Below are 13346 nucleotides of genomic sequence, written 5' to 3'. Positions count from 1 at the left end.
CGCCAGCCAGCCGCACGCATCGCCGTTTCATTATCACTCCCGCCGTTGTTTGCACACTCACCAGCATCTTCCAAGAGATCCACGGTGTTACGAGGTGTATTCACTCGATGATGGACTCGCGTGCACACGGTCAAAATGGTAAACGCATACACAGCACGGCGTCCTCACATCTCGACGTCTCACTCGCGATGGAATTGGCGCGCGGGAGCAGTACGACGTAACGCAAAAGTGAGCCTTACCCCTTCAAGAGAGCAACACGATTCCACCTCCACCGCGGCGACGCGACGTATGCGTACGAGATTCGGTTCCCTGCCCATCTCCTCCACCTCCCTGCTGCGACGCTTGTCAGAGCCCAGGCCGGTCTTCTCATTGGACGGCGGCGATCCTTGCGCCGTCGCGAAAACGTACGCTCTCGAGGGAACTTTCTAGGCGCGGAAACTACGAGACGCCGCCGCTCGTGCACCGCGTTCGAGCCGCCTCGAGGAGCCCGTCAGAGTCGATCGACAGAATCAAGCAAAACGGGACGGTATCAGGCGCGTCTGAAGGTATGATAACGGCGGATTTTCGGCGCACGAACGCACACGAGACTTGCGACGTGCGAGGCACACACGCGGAGTAATCCGGTGCCGCACGACGCGCCGCTTCGACTACGCAGCACCACTTCGCAGGGACGTATGTCGGTAGTACCGCGAGTGGGCGCCTATGTCATATCTGTGCGAAGAAGACGTGCATATTTTGCTTTTCAATTTACAGCTAAACGTGAGTTCTTCAGCTAAGTCGCGATCGCAAATGTGATGTTGCATATTTTATTTTTATTATTCAAATGAAAAGTTTCCATTTGATTCTAAATTCAGATCTAAATATTTCATATAGCACAAGTTCAAGTAACGACTATAATACGGGCCTAGGATTATAGACTAGAGAAATTGGAGATTAGAGTTGCATTCTAAAATGTCTTTTTTGAAGAAATTTTACTCGATATTCTACAGTATGGCTGCGTTCGGAAACGTCACTCGAGTACTCTCTCTTTCTTTTTATTTCACTCTTGTATTTCGCTCACTCCAATGCAACGGGTACACTTGGGTAACGTTTCCGAACGCAGCCTAAATGTGACGTGAGTGTATTTGAATAAAATTTTATGAGTTTACAAACTCGCTTGAAAAATGACGAACAACCTTTCTGTGTACGAGCACAAACAAAGTATTATTAAAGACCGTCAGCCCTAGACAAATTTTCGTACTGGCAAAGGAATCCCGAAAGGTCTGGAGGTAATTGAAGAAGGATGACAATGGGCGCATTCAGTAAAAAAAGCGCTCAGTGAGCAATCAACGATTATTGGTTCTTGCTATTAGATCCCTAAATCTAGACCAATTACATTGACAAATTACTCAACTGTTGTGCAACTGTTGAGTCTGCTGAATGCAGCCAATGGGCGCATTCAGTACTACCGCTCACTGAGCGCTCAATGAGCTCTTACATTTGATTGGTATATATTTTGAGATCTAAAAGAATACGCCAATAGGATGTAAGAGCTCACTGAACGCTCAGTGAGCGATTGTAATACTGAATGGGCGCATTGGGTGCGTTCAGCACCCAACAGTTACACAACAGTTGAGTAATTCGTCAATGTAATTGGTCTAGATTTAAGGATCTAACAGTAAGAGCCAATAATCGCTGATTGCTCACTGAGCGCTTTATTCGCTGAACGCGCCCATTATCGATCATTTTTCCGATATAGGCTGTGTTCCGATATTCACCGCTAATACTGAAAATCTACAGTTCATATTATCTATACTATGGCCGGTTCATAGTCGGATCTTATATTTAAAACCGTCTTAAGTTCATCTTTAGATGATCTACTGATGATTTCATTGGCTACAAAGCATCTAAAGTTTTAAAACTAAACTTAAGCTGTTTTAAATATAATGGAGGATTCACACCGCGTCGATGTCCCACGTACGACGTCGATATCCAATAGAAGAACAGTTTTCTAATAGAAAATTCAATTCTCCATTGGAAAGCTATTCTTTTATTGGATATCGGACGTTGTACATCAGACAGCGGACGCGATGTAAATCCTTCAATGACGTATATACATAGACCAAGTATTCTGTCCGCAAAATGAAGCCGAAAGTTGGCAGTTTAAAACAGAGTGAGAAAGTTAATTTGCCCCTAGTACTTTCTCATTCTATCTTATTGATTGTTAAGAAAGAAGGCCCATTTAACACTGCAAATACTTTAAAACATTAAACAAAGCAATGTAATTGATCCATTTGTAGCTCTGAATGAACTTACAGCACTAAATGAAACTATTTACAGCACTAAACCTTATGGCTTCTGCACATAGGACGCGGTAATGCTTGCCGCGCGGCGGAAGTCCACGCGACAACCAATCAGTATGTTGTTTTTCCATAAGAGCTAGAAGGTTATTACGGAAAGCAGCATATTGATTGGCTGTCGCGCGAACTTCTGCCGCGCGGCAAGAATTACCGCGTCCTATGTGCAGGAGCCATTATCCAAGAACTGTATCCTGTTATAGCAACCTAACCTTTTTCATGTGACAGTAAAATGAGAACAGGATAAGATTAATTGCTGTAATTATTTATACACGGCATAAAATATTATAAATATCAATTTATATCGAGATAAGTGAAATATACGGTTTTATTCTTTTAATTTTATTTGCATTATATATAGCACTTGACAACTTGACAGCAGCCATATTCTTTCTATACGATAGAATAAGAAAGCACTAGGGGCAAATCAACTTTCTCACTCTGTTTTAAACTGCCAACTTCCGGCTTCACCGCTGCTACAGCAGAAGTATAGGAATGCTTGGTCTATGACCGATATTCATAGTCGAATCTTATTTCAAGACTGTCTTAAGTAATGTCTTAAGATACGAATACAGCTCTGTGATTGGTTTATGACATCTTAACACAGTACTTAAGATGATCTTAAATATAAGATCAGACTATGAATACTGGCCTATGGCCGGTATTCATAGTCGAATCTTAAAACAGCGGCACACGATGCTTGTATTCATACTAGATTGCTTGCTGGATAGAAATACTCTGTTCTGATTGATGCATTTTTGAAGACGGACCAATCAGAATAGAGTATTTCCATCCAGCAAGCAATCCAGCACGAAACAAGCATAAAGCCCGTATCAGACTACCGACTGCACAGGCCGACCCGACTGCCAACTACGACTGCCGACTCTCAATGGACTAATCACCGAGTCAGCACCTCACTGTGATTGGTCCATTGAGAATCGGCAGTCGTAGTCGGCAGTCGGGTCGGCCGGTGCAGTCGGTAGTCTGATACGGGCTTCATGTGCCATTAATTTATTTCAAGAAGTAATGTCTTAAGATGCGAATACGGCTCTGTGATTGGTTCATGATATCTTAAGACAGTACTTAAGATGATTTAAATATAAGATCTGACTATAAATATCGGCCATAATCTCCCTTAAAAGTATAAGATCATCTTGACTTGTGAATCTCAACCGTTTAGATTTCATTTTGGTAGCCATAACGTCGGCGTTTACTCGTAAACTCTATTTTTCAAAAATAACGTTCGCACGTTATCTGAATAACGTTAAGGTGACCGATGCGCATGCGTAGTTTGGTCTTTTGACTCGATGACGTCATTTTAGCGTTTACCGTATCTATACCGTATGTTTGCAAAAACTTCCTATTGTGTTGGTGGCACAGAGGCAAAGACATCTTTTCTATGGTATAAAAAAGCTGCGCAATGACGTCTACCGATTCGACAATTGTCGGTAAGTGGTTACGGAATAGGGCCCCAATGCTGGGATTCTGTAATTCGTTATTGGAATTTCGTTATCGTTGCGCAGCTTTATGTATACCGTAGAAAAGCGCAACGATAACGAAATTGTCGTTAACTCCAATAACGAGTTACAGAATCCCAGCACAGGTTTACATATGTACGGCCCGTAAAGTTGCAAATAAAAATTCGCATGCGCGAAGAGTGCGCATGTGAGAAGGCGCGAAGAGATTTCTAACCGAGCGACATGTCGCATTGAGAATCGCCCATATATTCCCGCGCTATAGCAACGGCCCCGATGACTCCGGTCGTCTGCTGTGACGCAGGACAAAATGGCGACTACGAGTAATGAAGTGCCGGTAGAAATGAACCAGAATCGCGTGTGCGGCATGGAGAATTCGGTGAGTTTTTACGGCTCGGCCGGTTGACGGGACGGCGAACAGGACGGTCTCGGGCGGGTCAACGTTGACGCGTCTCGATACGATATCTACGGATGGCCGCGCGCGCCGTCGAGCCTCGCAACGCTAGTCAGGAATGTCCGTTTGTCACCAATATACAACCCTCCCTCGCCTAGTCTCGCCTCGCGCGAAAGCGAAACTCGCGATCTGGCGGACACGGCGAGGAACGGCGCGTCGCGGCTTCTCGCGTCGTGAATTGCATAACGCGGATGTTAGACGCCAAGCGAATCACTCTTGAACGTTGTGCGCAAAAAATTTGGCCGGAACCGTCGCGAGCGAGCGACAACGAGAAAGAGAGAGAGAGAGAGAGATAGAGGGAGAAGACGATACAGCGATAGAGCAATATAGCGCGTACGAATATCGACTCGAGGTTAATTCGATCGCTAGAGAGGGACGCCATCGTTTTGGCGGGCACGTGTGCGCGCGTTGATTCTCGTCACCGGTGTGTGCGGACCTCGTTGGGCATCTTTTCTCGCTCGCACTCATGAACAAAATTGTAAACTTCTATCGTAATCGTGGAATCGTGCTGGCATCGCGCGTTATATCGTAGTTTATCAAGTGATTCTTTCAACTGAATTTCTCTTCGGACATGTTGTGCATAACGGTTGTTTGCTCGATTTTCTTTGAGCCATCGTCGCGGTCCTTCGAAGTTTCTTTGTTGGATTTCCATGGCAATGTGCTCATAAGTTCGTTTTCCATTGCTGAACTGGCTGCACTGGTCTCTTCCTTTTCTCTCTTTCTTCCACTGAGTCTCAATCGTATATCTGTTTCCTTTTAAGTGCCGCAAGTGTACATTGGTTCAGCGATAGAAAACAGATCCTCATATGAGGTTAGAACGTGCTGAGTACAAAGCTAAGTGAGAACAATGAGTTCGTGCTTGGGGCATCTCCGCGAGCATTAGAAGAGAAACATCTGATAGACGTCCTGCTTCTTCAGACGTTCTTTTAGGCGTTTTTTTAAAAGGCTTTGCAAAATTCATACTACCTCAAATTCCGAGCATCGCGATTCCACTGTTTTAATGTTGATCCTTAAACGACAAGGTGGGGTCATATATTACTCCAACATTTTTTTAGATTAGTTTTTTTATATATATTAAAATTTGCATTGGGTTAAGTAAACAGCAATTTAATGAGAATAAATTTTATATATATATATATATATATATATATATATATATATATATATATATATATATACGTACACACTGTATGAAAATATTTTCATGCTATATATATATATATATATATATATATAAAATATTTTAAAATTTAAATAACATTTAAAATATTTTTTCAATATATTTGACTGGCACAAACACAGTTTAATGGATTACATTGAAAAATATATACTGAATGGTTGATTTCACCTTATCGTTCAAAGATTAAATGAATAATTGTTACAAGCTAAAAATAATGTATATAGGAAAACAGTTTTCTCATAGTTCATTAAATACTCGAAAACCTTAGATAATTATTGATTAAATTTTTGATAAATTATCAACCGTTATGACACTACATGTGATTTTATTTCAATATATATTGTATACAGTTTAAAATTTTCTTTGTTGTAAATATATCACTATTGTTTAACAATTTTGAATCTGCTGCTATAATTCCATAATTGAAATTCAGTTGTTGTTTCACACAAAGAAATGACTCGATTTCACAACTTCAACTTAGTTTTACTTGTTAAAAGCCATTCAAACAAACTTGCATTACCGTATTTTGCATAAAAGAATCATCTCATGATGATCTTTGTAATAAAAGAGTATCTTACATCATAATTGGTTAGTTTCTTTGTGCATATCCATTATGTGACTATACAAATTTGTCTGGATAAGTTTTTGATGAGTTAAACTCTGATTAAGACAAGTTGTGAGATCAAGTCTAATGTTTGTTCTTACCAATGTCGATTAAACTTTAATCTGAATTTGAACTAAAAATTTAGACAAAGTCTAAACTCAGATTAAAGTTCAATTGACGTTGGTAGAAACCGACATAAGTGTTGGAAGATTTGCCAAGCCATATTTGTGAGAATAAATATTTTGCAGGAATCCAAAATGGAATCTATGGACATAGCGGAGCCTACTACCGTAAATAAGGAAGTCAGCGGTTCATCCTGCAGGGAGTCCATATCAGTTGACGATATGACTTCAAGAGACTACTATTTTGATTCTTATGCTCATTATGGGATACATGAAGAAATGCTGAAAGACGAAGTACGCACCGTAACCTACCGCAACTCAATGTATCACAACAAACATCTTTTCAAAGGAAAAACTGTTCTTGACATCGGCTGCGGTACCGGAATCCTCTCTATGTTCGCAGCTAAGGCCGGTGCAGCTAGAGTCATCGGTATCGAGTGCTCTAATATTGTAGAGTACGCGGAAAAGATAGTAGAAGCCAATAACTTGTCTAATGTCATAACGATACTGAAAGGCAAAGTCGAGGAGGTTTCATTGCCCGACGGTATAGAGAAAGTGGATATAATAATATCCGAATGGATGGGTTACTGTTTGTTCTATGAATCAATGCTAGATACGGTGTTGTTCGCCAGAGACAAATGGTTGCGCGAGGACGGTATGCTGTTTCCTGACAAAGCAACACTCTTTATCTGCGGAATTGAGGACAGACAATATAAGGACGAGAAGATCAATTGGTGGGACGATGTGTACGGGTTCGACATGAGTAGCATAAGAAAAGTAGCGATTAGCGAGCCGTTAGTGGACGTTGTCGACCCGAAACAGGTCGTCACAAATGCATGCCTAATCAAAGAAGTCGATCTTTATACCGTGACGAAGGCCGACCTCGAGTTCTCGTCGCCGTTCACCCTCCAGGTGCGCAGAAACGACTACGTGCAAGCCCTAGTTACGTTCTTCAACATCGAATTCACCAAGTGCCACAAACGCATTGGCTTCAGCACCGCACCGGAAGTGCCGTACACGCATTGGAAGCAGACCGTCTTTTATTTCGACGAGTACATGACGGTGAAGAAAGGCGAGGAGATCTTCGGCGTGTTCTCGATGAGGCCGAATGCCAGAAATTACAGAGATCTGGACTTCAGTATCGAGTTGGACTTTAAGGGGGAACTGTGCCAAGTACACGAAACCAATACCTACCGTATGCGCTGATATTCAGCGGATATCGCCGTGTCCTCTTCCCCCCTCCATTTTTCATAGCTCATGAGATCATTTAATCAAACCCGGAGTCTTGAGTCCCTTACTTACCGTGGAATTCTGGAATGATCATGTGTCTCTCAACGGCACTTGATAGTACGAGCTATCGAAAAGCAACGCGAACCTTTAATTTTAGAAACTATGAGATGCTTCCTAATTAGGCGTTTAATGTATAATGACGACTTTTTATATAGAGATTCTCCTATAAACTTGCAAATCTGGAATAATTAGTCGTATTTATAATTCTAAATTCCAACAGTCGACAAGATATTGTAATAAAAAAAATGAAATGAATTTTCGCGCACAACACTGACCATACCCAATGAGATTGTGGGAAGGAAAAAAAATCGATTTGATCGTCTCCTAGCGAAATCTCGTCCTAATGCTGCAAAAGGTATTATTACTTACAATGATATAATTGTAACTAACATTTGGTAATCAATAAAATGTAATTGTGCGCCAAAATTCTCCATCTTGAGAATTATTTGCTTTTACTTTAATCGAATTTTGCTTGTACATTATATGTTACATAGGATGCTCGAAGAAATGCAAGAATTTCAGTCCAATTTTGGCGTTTTTATTGCGTGAGTTTTTATTTATTGATGCACTGTGTTTCTCATCAATATTGCGACTTTCGTTGAGAAAAAAAAAGACATAACAAGCAAACAAACAAATTTTTACATACAGAGAAAGAAAGAAAGAGAAAGCAATCTTCTTCTGCAAGCGTTTCGCGTGTAAATCTTACAATACGCACGAGGGTTTCTCCCGATGGCGACGAAATCCGCCGCGTTTCTAAGCAAATACACAAATATTGTCTCACGGCAATTTTTTTCTTTTTCTTTCAATGATTCCGGTAGCGAGATCTCATTGATTCACGAAGGACTTCGGTAGAATCTCGAGCATCCTTTCTTTATGTGAGTTGCATGCGTCATCATGTTGCTAAACCCTTTAAGCAATTGGCTAACTTCTGTGTCTTGTAATCAGTCCTCAATTGAATAAAATTCAGTAGAACGGTACGATCGAGTGTCATCTGCAATCACAATGAATCACAAATGCGTCTCTAGATTCCTCGAAGACAGTCAAAATCGAGCAACAACAACAACAACATACCAACTGATCTCCCGTGCAGACTTGCTTCAAGTTCTCTGGCTTGACCAACAGCAGATTGCACAACGCGTGTAGAGTATCGAAAAGATTCGTGACGAACTCGACCTCCAGCTCTTTGATGCACTTGCGATACTCGTTCATGTCGCATATCGCGCACATCGCGCCGGCCGAATTGAATTGAAATTGTTGCAGATGGTCGTAGATCACTTTGTGAAATCGAATGCCCAGCTCCTTCAGAGCAGTGTCCAAGTGTCTGCCGTCCAGTGTATTTCGTATCAACCGTATCATGCCGCTGACGTACTGAACCACCACCAAGCAGGCCGGCGTGTTCACGGTGTCTACGTCGGTCTCCGGTTTGAAGTCGGTCTTCCGTTGCTCACTCTGCAGATACATCTTCACCCAGCCCACAATGGCATTTATGCTTCTGTCCAAGCCGGTGTCTAGCTTCACATCGATCTGCTCCAATATCGCCTTTTTCTTTAACAAGCAGTCCGCGTGTTTAGGCGTCGACCTGTTGAAGAAAGAGAGAAAGAAAGTTGCGCAATATAGCCTCATATTTCATCAATTTCTGTTGTTACAGAGCAGAATCAGGAAGTTACTTGTAACGCTGTTACTGTTACAAATTACTTTTTCTTCAGTAACGATTTGGTAATGCCGTTATTTTTCTCATTAGTAACGAAAATAAGTAAATTTTAAGAAGTGATTTTCCCCAAGTCTGCTGTAAAAATATGGTATGCGAACAAGGAACACACAGGACGAGAGGCAACACGCTGTCGTTGAACTGCTCCTCCAAGAGCCGAACGATCGCGTTGCACTGATGTACCACGTTGAAGAAATGAATTTCCGGCTGAGTCCTGCTCTCCGGTATCGGCACGCTTTGTAGGCCCAACTCCAGCGCGTAGTCCACGTGCTCGCTTATCAAATATTGCAGCAGTATCTCCAAGATCTGGAGCGCGTTCACGGGCACGTCAACCGGTTGTGAAAGCAATTGGCATCTCTGGAAGGCGAGTTTACTCCTCTGTAGAATCGCGATCGCCAACTCTTCTGAGAGAAACGTCTCGCCGCCATAGTCTTCGATTTGAGCGATGTTTATGTTCGTTCTTGCACCCAGCACGGCCTGCAAATCTCTGCGCAACTCTTGAAAGCCGCCCGTCTGCAGCTGCTTCTTCTGATGATTCTTGGACTCGTAGTATTCGATGAGCAGCGCCGCCGACTTCTCCCGAAACGCTTTCGTCTCGATACTGAAAATAGGATCGGTAACGTACAAAATTATTGGCCAGCTGCGTCATCCGCAACATCCGAAATAAAGACGCAGAGAAACATAAGTAACAAGATTCAAGCAATAAACGAATTAATCGACCACACTCGAAAATTTCAACGTGATACTTTCAAACTCTCAATAATTCGAGTGTAATCGGCCAATTCGCTTATTGTTTAAGTTTCACTGTTTACGTTTTTCTACGTGCCATCCGATTTGTCGCGAGCTTACGTGATGTAGGTGTCCAGATACTTCTGGAAGATGTTCCTGGTGAGTTTGCCGAGGTACGTATCATCGGTGCCCATGTTGAAGATCTTCAAGTCGTTGGACAACTTGACCGTACGTGTGTACAGGTCGTACAGGTTCCTGAGGTATTTGTCGGAGTCGGTTTTATCGGCCAACTTAGCTACCGCGTACTTCTGTAGGCGCAGGTGATAGATATTGAGCACGAACTTCGCCATCACTTGCTCAGGATTGGTGAACACCTGTTGCATGAGCTTGTGGTACTTGGTGCACATAGGTATGACGTCCTGAAAGACGTCTTTCCCGCCGAACGAGCCCATCTGACTCTGCTCAATAAACGCGTCAATGCACTGGGAGTAACCTTTGAAATGGGCCAAGGTGCCCGCCAATTCCCTCATGCGCGCCGCATCTTCTCTGTTGTGCGCTCTCACAAATTCCTCGATTAAATTTCGCTCGATCTCGTCGTATTTGACGCCGATCTTCTTCTTGGCATGCTCGAACTTCTCGGAGGGCAGTTCTTGCACTATGAGATGGAGTTTCTGTATCACATCCGCCGCGTCGTTCAACTAAAAAGTAATGAAAAGATTATTAAAAGAGAATAATTGCTTACTTTCTGTTAATAGAAATCAATAAGAGCCTGTCCATGAATCTATTAGTACAATAATACATGAAAACTGATGATATCCAGTAAAAGATCCGGAACAGAAGCTAAATGTCTGGAGTTTGCAGTATATAATCAGAGTTGGGTAATCCAGTTAAAAATTAATGAAAAATTTAATAACTTTTTTAACCGAATTTGAATAGTTTAAATTTTAAATAAATTAACTGTTGACTGTTAACTGTTTTAAATAACTTAACTGTTAACTTAAACTAGTTATTTATTTTAAAACACATTAACTTCATTAATGTATTAATAAATTAAGTAATTTTAACTTTTATATATATATATATATATATATATATAATATACACACATTTATATAATACTGGATATTATGGCTTTTATTTTATAAGTTCTCTTTTATCAATAAAAGTATCTAGTCTATCTAAAGGTTTATCTTAAGTCACATTTAGAAATATACTCAAAGAATAGACCTTAGAATAAAGGTCTATAAGTTTTCGATTGTGATTACATCAATAAGCCAGTACATAAGCTCTTATTGACTCCTATTTAGTTTACTTGATTATTTATCAGTGGAGTATTTATCAATTTTTTGTTTTATTTTCTATTATTATTATATTTTATTGTTATTCTATCGTTATTCTATTATATTACTATTTTATTATTTTCTATAATTTGATAAATTCGCGTCAATTCTCACCGATGATTTATCTATGAAGATAGGATCAGTCAATGGGCCAGGGCTCAGGAATTCTGAAAAGTGTCTCATCAGTTTTTGAGCCTCCACTGCTCTCGCTCTTGGTGTATTGACGCTCTCTAACTGGTCACCCAAATGCAAGACTTTAGTGGCGACGAGATTGATTCTTTCGTCCAACTGATGAAACAGATCGATGGAATGTCTGTTTCTCTCCTGCAGTTCCAATATCTCAAACGCATGCCTGGCCTCCTCCTCCTTCAGTGCAGCTTCCAACTTGTCACACTTCTTTTGCTGCCGTTCTTGCAGTATCTGTAGGTCCTTGATAGCCTGCAAGAAAGTCTCGTGAACGATGACAGGATCAAAAAAGGTTTTCCCTCTGTCCTTCGTATTATCGTTGACAGTTCTCCAAGCCAGTCGCTCGACGAATTCTTCAGGATCAAACGGATCCTGCAAAAGTTAGAGATTTTCTTCATGACAATAGCAATTCGTAAACTTTGCAACATAAAATTAAATCTATCTACAGTACTACTTATAAATTCAGATCGCACACGAATCTAACATCACATTTGACAGCTCACTATTTGACAGGTGTCATCGACGTTCGGTACGCTCGTATAAACGACAGATCAAGCAACAATTGTGTAATAAAGCAAGCGAGTCAGTTGGTGGAAAAGAAGAAATACTGAGACCTGTTCTAACTCCTTCATGTATTGTTGCATCATTTTGAAGTGGTTTATGCTCGCCGAACAGCAAGTAAAAATGAGGTTAAATCACACTCGATCTAGAAGGGTGCACAAGTGTTACGAAATCGAGATGATCATTGTTATTGATGTTGTTTATTTATTTATCGTACAAATAATTCATTGTCAAGTCGAAAGGTCTTTTATTTTTCGTTGAAAGGTACAGACGAACTCTACACGACCAGATTCTCGGTCATGTTACTGAAGGATGAGAAGTTCGTCTGATCCGTCGTTTAACTATACTACTTGAAAATTAAAAATCACTGAACTAGCCACCAATTCATACTTCTTCGAAGTAAAAATGAAAAGTTCGTTAGAATCAACCATGAAGTAAGAGAGAAGGAGGTCGTACTCCATATAACGAAAGTAGTCCTGATTCGTGTTCCCCAATTGAGAGGGAATCCGCTGAAAAGAATGGCTCCTGCACACAGGACGCGTAATGCTTGCCGCGCAGCGGAAGTCCGCGCGACAGCCAATCAATATGTTGTTTTTCCGTAAGAGCTAGAAAGTTATTACGGAAAGCAGCATATTGATTGGCTGTCGCGCGAACTTTCGCCGCGCGGCAAGCATTACGCGTCTTGTGTACAGAAGCCATTAGAGCGAGACAAGATATACTTGTCTCTCTCTTACTGCACCAGTTCAGTGGTGCAGCTAAAGGCCATCACACACAAAATTCCGTAAGAACTTTTCGGCTCTTCGTAATAATGGAGAGGTTACGAAGAGCCGAGTGCTCGATTGGGATTGGTCGATTTCTTTACGCTTACGTTTTAAGTTCTTATGGAATTTTGTATGTGATGGCCTTAAAGAGTTGCACCACTGAACTGGTGCAGTAAGAAAGAGACAAGTATATCTTGTCTCGCTCTAACTTATTGTTTTACAAATGGCGCCCAACCATAAGAAGTTATTCTTTTCAGCGGATTCCCTCTTAATTGGGGAACACGAATCAGGACCACTTTCTCTACTCGCACCCTATCAAGTTCGGTCTTCTTACCTTTTACTTCATGGAATTAACGTTGAATTGCGTTTAAAAATGAAGAGTTCCGATTCATATTACTTGAAAATAAAAGTCTGTCTGACCCGTCATTGAGTCGTATTATGACCTCGGGTTAAGCCAGCAGCACACGATGTGCTTGTTTCGTGCTGGATTACTTGCTGAATGGAAATACTCTATTCTGATTGGTCCGTCTCCAGAAATGCACCAATCAGAACAGAGTATTTCCATCCAGCAAGCAATCCAGCATGAAAACAAGCATCGTG

The 13346-nt window shown here is 41.3% G+C and overlaps 3 protein-coding genes across 5 annotated transcripts in view; 1 reads left to right on the top strand and 2 right to left on the bottom strand.

Annotated features, from left to right (window-relative positions):
* The window catches only part of LOC116841118 (AT-rich interactive domain-containing protein 4A), a 13224-nt gene extending 12591 nt beyond the window's left edge, over positions 1-633 (bottom strand). The window contains exon 1 of the mRNA XM_032808675.1: positions 62-633. Coding sequence (XP_032664566.1) covers positions 62-67 — 6 coding nt within the window. The 5' untranslated portion in view covers positions 68-633. The remainder of the gene's footprint in view (positions 1-61) is intronic.
* Positions 634-4033: 3400 nt separating this feature from the next.
* Positions 4034-7887, top strand: LOC116841039 (protein arginine N-methyltransferase 1). Of its 2 annotated transcripts, none has more exons than XM_032808539.1 (2): positions 4034-4190; positions 6298-7887. In XM_032808539.1, exons 1-2 carry the CDS (start codon positions 4122-4124, stop codon positions 7375-7377), a joined length of 1149 nt encoding a protein of 382 aa, XP_032664430.1. In that variant the 5' UTR covers positions 4034-4121; the 3' UTR covers positions 7378-7887. The 2 variants fall into 2 exon arrangements, with proteins under 2 accessions (XP_032664430.1, XP_032664431.1); XM_032808540.1 differs by lacking the exon at positions 4034-4190 and adding an exon at positions 4464-4743.
* Positions 7888-7977: 90 nt separating this feature from the next.
* On the bottom strand, positions 7978-12435 carry LOC116841038 (exocyst complex component 5). Of its 2 annotated transcripts, XM_032808536.1 has the most exons (7): positions 12203-12435; positions 12039-12130; positions 11353-11796; positions 10019-10596; positions 9282-9770; positions 8533-9040; positions 7978-8452 (listed from the first exon to the last, which is right to left on the bottom strand). In XM_032808536.1, exons 2-7 carry the CDS (start codon positions 12069-12071, stop codon positions 8354-8356), a joined length of 2151 nt encoding a protein of 716 aa, XP_032664427.1. In that variant the 5' UTR covers positions 12072-12130; positions 12203-12435; the 3' UTR covers positions 7978-8353. The 2 variants fall into 2 exon arrangements, with proteins under 2 accessions (XP_032664427.1, XP_032664426.1); XM_032808535.1 differs by having other exon boundaries at positions 12039-12435.
* Between the last annotated feature and the right edge of the window lie 911 nt (positions 12436-13346).

This window comes from Odontomachus brunneus, unplaced genomic scaffold, assembly GCF_010583005.1.
Source record: "Odontomachus brunneus isolate Ranch 3 - 2012 unplaced genomic scaffold, Obru_v1 Obru_scaffold_013, whole genome shotgun sequence".
Lineage (NCBI taxonomy): Eukaryota > Metazoa > Arthropoda > Insecta > Hymenoptera > Formicidae > Odontomachus > Odontomachus brunneus.
This window is presented reverse-complemented; position numbering and strand designations above follow the sequence as displayed.